Source organism: Mus caroli, chromosome 16 (genome assembly GCF_900094665.2).
Source record: "Mus caroli chromosome 16, CAROLI_EIJ_v1.1, whole genome shotgun sequence".
Taxonomy (NCBI): domain Eukaryota; kingdom Metazoa; phylum Chordata; class Mammalia; order Rodentia; family Muridae; genus Mus; species Mus caroli.
This window is the reverse complement of record NC_034585.1, coordinates 79364761-79369979: the sequence shown is the minus strand read 5'-3', so window position 1 is coordinate 79369979 and position 5219 is coordinate 79364761. Positions and strand designations below refer to the sequence as shown.

The 5219-nt window shown below is 41.9% G+C and overlaps 1 protein-coding gene across 1 annotated transcript in view; it reads left to right on the top strand.

Annotated features, from left to right (window-relative positions):
- The window catches only part of Mrpl39 (mitochondrial ribosomal protein L39), a 16152-nt gene continuing 10933 nt past the window's right edge, over positions 1-5219 (top strand). Inside the window, exons 1-5 of the mRNA XM_021184913.2 lie at positions 1-144; positions 689-895; positions 2845-2984; positions 4404-4503; positions 4852-4919. Coding sequence (XP_021040572.1) covers positions 81-144; positions 689-895; positions 2845-2984; positions 4404-4503; positions 4852-4919 — 579 coding nt within the window. The 5' untranslated portion in view covers positions 1-80. The remainder of the gene's footprint in view (positions 145-688; positions 896-2844; positions 2985-4403; positions 4504-4851; positions 4920-5219) is intronic.

The following is a 5219-nucleotide window of genomic DNA, read 5'->3' as shown; positions in this document are numbered from 1 at the left end:
CGCCGCGGGTTCCGCGTTTCCGGGGGAAGAGGGACGAGAAGGACCGGGACCCCGAGCTACCTTGGCTACTTTGGGAAGCCATGGCTACCGCGGTGGGGAGGCTGGTGCTTCGGCGGCCCGGCGCGGGCGGCGGGGCTCGCTGGAGTGAGTTTTTGTGTTCCCGGTGTGGGAAGACAATCTGGGGTGCAGGAATCAGGGGAAGAGAAGGGATGCGGGCATGGGCGGCTCTTGTGGGAGGTTTTAGGAAGGAGCCCCAGTCTCCTGCAAATATGTCCCCATCTCCTAGGGAGTGAATACTCGCGCTTGCCTAGCCAAGCCCCTTGCTTTGGGGTTTGGAAGAAAAGTTAAGCATTTCTCATGCTAGATATTGATCGTTTGGGCATGGGGTTTCCGCCTTCCTGGAGCGTTCTCCTCCCCTCCAGACCGTTTCCAACTACAACTTTGCTCTCTTTCCCAATCGAGTCTGGTTTTGGGACTCCACTGAGGAAATCGTTGGTGATGTGAGAGTAAATCAGAGCCCAGCGTTTTTGTTTTTTTGTTTTTTCGTTGATGGATCCTAAATTATTAACATTATATAATGGTTCCAGTTTGCCTCCAGTCGAATTTTGACTTATGTTCTGCAAAATTCTACGGTTTTCAATACTTGTTACAGGCCCAGAGTAAACTACTTACTTTCGTTTCTTAATAGGATTTATAGCGACGTCGCCAGCTGCCGAGCTGTCCCCCACGGAGCTGACAGAAATGCGGAATGATCTGTTTAATAAAGAGAAAAGCAGGCAGTTATCGTTAACCCCCCGAACGGAGAAGATCGAAGTTAAACATGTTGGGAAAACTGATCCCGGCACTGTCTTCGTGATGAATAAAAACATCTCAACCCCTTACAGTTGTGCCATGCGTAAGCAGAACAGTTTTGACCATTTTACACGAGCTGTGCAGAGCACTGCAGAGGGGAATATGCTGTCATTACTTGGCGAAGCTATAGAATTTATTTGCAGCCACATTGCCACCCACTGTCCCCTTTGTTTTGTGGGTAGTGTGGGTATCGCAGCATTTCTCTGCTGTACAGATTGTCTCCCTAGTTTGTCTGAATATGACTATGTAATTTGCATGTTCTGGGAGCATTTATCTGGCAGGTCTCATTAAAGTATTTTGAGGGTTGTTTTTTTTTTTTTTTGTTTTTTTTCTTGAGTTTTCATTTATTCTACCTTTATCTTTTTAGTTTTCTTTTCCCCCCTGAGTATATGTCTCATCTCCTTCCTACTTGTCCCATGTTGTGGTTTTATCTAGTATAGGTACTAAATGTGTGAATGGAAACATACGTATAGTGAATGCAAACGATAATTGTTTTGTTTCTATTGTTAGGTCGTTGGATGTAAAGGTACTGACAGGATATGGATAGGGCTTCCATAGATAGGATATTTAAATTGAAATATCTCCCGAATAGTAGATAGGCATGGTTGGCTGTTGTTTAGCTTTTTTAAAAGACTCGGTAATAATACCATTCAGGTAATTGACAATATTGGTTCTAGATAAGGCTGTGATGTGTACTCAGTCTCGATCTACTCTGGCAGTTAGACAAGCACTGGTGATAATGACTCATTTGATTTTCAAGTATTTCATAGCACATGCTGCGTGGTAGATGGTAGGGGATTATAGAGGAGAGTAAGACAAGCCTGAGGCCCTAATAGGACTCTGTACACAAACCATATGCAGAGATGAAGTTTCTGAGCCACCCCCATCATGACCTCTAAGACCTTTGATATGGAACTTATGTACTAATTGATATGTCAGGCTCTAGTTTGATAATTTTTGTGAGTATGTGGAAAATATGTATTCAGGGTTAGAATTTTCTTAGATAATGGAACTGACTAGAGGTCATTGGTTTACAGTAAATTCACATTTATAATTTTACAGTGGTAACTATACTATTTAATTTGAAATGTCCGTGTCATGAGATAGTGGAGGAAAGGTGGTTTGGGGGCAAGACTCTAGGATAATCTAAGCAGATTTATGTGTGTGTGTACAGATACTGTACTTGGTGGATTTTGTGTGTCATCTCGACACAAGCTAGCATCATCAGAGAGAAAGGAGCCTCAACTGTCTCTATGAGATCCAGCTGTAAGGCATTTTTCTCAATTAATGATCAGTCGGGGAGGGAGGGCTCAGTCCATGGTGGGTGGTGCCATCCTGGGCTGCTGGTCCTGGGTTCTGTTAGAAAGCAGGCTGAGCAAGGCATGAGAAGCAAGCCAGTATGCAGCACCTCTCCGTGGTTTCTGCACCAGCTCCTGCCCCTCAGGACCCAGCCCTGCCTGCCTTTCTCCAGTGATGGATTATGATTCTGGAAGTATAAGCCGAATAAACCTTTCCCTCCTCAACTGACTTTTTGGTTATGGAATTTTATGGCAGAAATAGAAGCCTAGACTCAGACAGATAGATTTTCCTTTTTTTTTTTTAAATTGTGGGTGTATCAATCCATGGATTCATGTTGCTTCTCTTTAAATATTTGCTTATAGCTCTTTGAAGATTGTTTTGTTAATTGTAGATTAAATTCAGACTAGACTTAGCTTTAATAAATGTTGTTAAAGGTTTTGGTAATTTTGTTAAAAATGACTTTGCATGTGGATTTTTAAAAAAAATTCACATCTATATGTATACACACACACACATATATATATATATATATATATATATATATATATCATACATACATACATAATATTTCTGCAAAAGTAATCCCCAGAATTTTGCTTCAGCTGTTCTGTTTCATAATGCAGCGCTTAAGCATGTAACCTTTCATTGTGGATTTTTCTACATTTCTATCATAAATCAATTTTCCATCCCTAGATCTGAGTGAGTGGTACTGCAGTAAGTCCATCCTGGCTCTTGTGGACGGACAACCGTGGGACATGTATAAGCCTCTGACCAAGTCTTGTGAGATCAAATTTCTTACTTTCAAAGACCCTGACCCAAGAGAAGTGAATAAGGTATTTTCCTGTCTCCTCCATTTTTTTTTCTTCTAAATCAACCTATGTGCAATGGAGTATTTAGTCTAAAAATACAGACAAACTCATATGTGGTATTCTGCTAGATAGTGTTTTACTAGGTATTTTGGTAGTTCAAAATATTAGTGGTACCAACTTGTCTCTGTTTGGATTGACTGCATGCCATTTGTGCTCATAACTCTGGATAACCCTCTAAATCATTGGGAGTCCACTCCTACTGACATCACTTGAATTTGTTCTGAAATCACTGTCTTCGGTGGATGACTTTGGTAACTTTTTGAGTCTGTCCCACCCTCAACCTCCTGACTTTACTGCTTAAAATACCACCTTTTATAGTTTTATTAGTGACGTTACGGGGTGTATATATCTTTTATCTCTGAAGAGCCTGCCTTCGTGTTAAAGCTGCCATAGCTTTCTGGTGTCCACACAATGGGCCTCCAGCCTGCTGCTTTAGTATTGCCACCGACAGGACCTTTTCCCCTCTTCCTTGCAGGATCCTGGCGATTTACACTTTCTTAGCCTCCCTGCTTTGCTGACGCTCTTCCTTCAGTGCAGATCACTAGTTCCCCTTTGAAATTGTGTTTTTTTCTTATGGTTCTATCTATGGTCCAGTTAAAGCCATCTGCTCTGTGGAACCTACTAGGTTTCTGCTAGACAAAATTCTTCAGGCTTTAGCATCCCGTGGCTAGTGTCTCTAGACACAGTATTTTATATTGTTGTTAGATACAGTAGATTCCTGCTTATGTAAATGTAGAGGTAATTCCTTCCTGGATCTGATTCTTGACTTCAGATGGTAATAAACATCTGTTGAAATGACATACTTAGTGTCTGGAGAGACCGCTCACTGGTGGGAGCACTTGCTACTCTTGCAGAGGACCTAGGTTCATTTCTCAGCACCCATGTGGTAGTTAACCCCCACCTGTGGTAACTCCATTCTGCGGGGCTTCTGGCCTCCTTAGATACCCACATGCAGGAACACTTAGATACACATACAAAATAAAAGAAGAAATGACAATGAAGAAGATGACAGAAACATTAGCAGGGGTAACACTGAGTATTTATTACGCATGAGCTACGGGTCTAAGGGATTTATAGGTGGTCATTTCATCTCAAACTCTAAAGAGCAGGTGCTTTTCTTCCCATTTTCCCGTGAATAAATGTTGAAGAGAGCTTCCACAGCTTGACTAAGGTTACTGCTTATGAAGTGGTAATGTCTGGACGTGAACCCAGGTACTTTGGCAAAAGCATAGTAGGTTTTGATTGTATTGTGGCCTGGGTGCAGTGGGAGAACGGGCAGGAGCTGGAAGAACGTGTGCTAAGCAAAGTGCTGGTTTAATCGTTAATGCTGTAGAGACTTTGGTGGATCATCGTGTGCTGCACTGTGTGTGTTTCTTCCTCCAGGCGTATTGGCGTTCTTGTGCCATGATGCTGGGCTGTGTAATCGAAAGGGCATTCAAAGATGACTACATGGTCAGCCTGGTCAGAGCACCCGAAGTTCCTGGTAATGCACAAGTCACTACTTATCCTTTTAAGATCTGTGAATGTTTTGGTATTTGTGTTTGATTATCTACAGGGTTTATTTCTGAATTTAGTTAGTATAAGACTATACATGTAATATAGACAATAAAATCCCTCTGTTAGGATGAAGTGTGAATGATCTGAGAAGTCAGTAATTAGGAATAAGGTTAGTTACTCTTAAATACAGACAGGTGTCATGAAATTGCACTGTGACAGTGTTTTGTTGTTGTTGTTGTTGTTTTTCATTTTTAAGTCTCTTTCTAAATTGAATTTGTGGGAGGGTGAGGCAATGGGAAGATGGGCAGTTGCTGACCTGCTGTTGGATTTACAGTGATTGCTGGGGCCTTCTGCTATGATGTCACTTTGGATAAGAGACTGGATGAGTGGAGGCCAACAAAAGTAAGTGTGCTCTCCGGAACATCGTTCTCTGCCAGGATGGTACTGTTAATGGTGATGGTGCTGCCCATCGGTGGTACTTAGTCTCTCTGGAAGAGGGTTTACCTAGCTATTATCTGCGTGTCTGTCTGTCTGTCAGTCATCAATCTACCACCTACCCGTTCATCCTTCTCTCTCAGTCTGACTATTGGTGAGCTTTCAGCGTATTTATTAGTGATACATATGATTGTATTAGGACATTCACAATAGTGAAGACAGATGTTGTAGTTTGTTCTTGCTTGACGTTTTCTTTTTTTTTTTTTT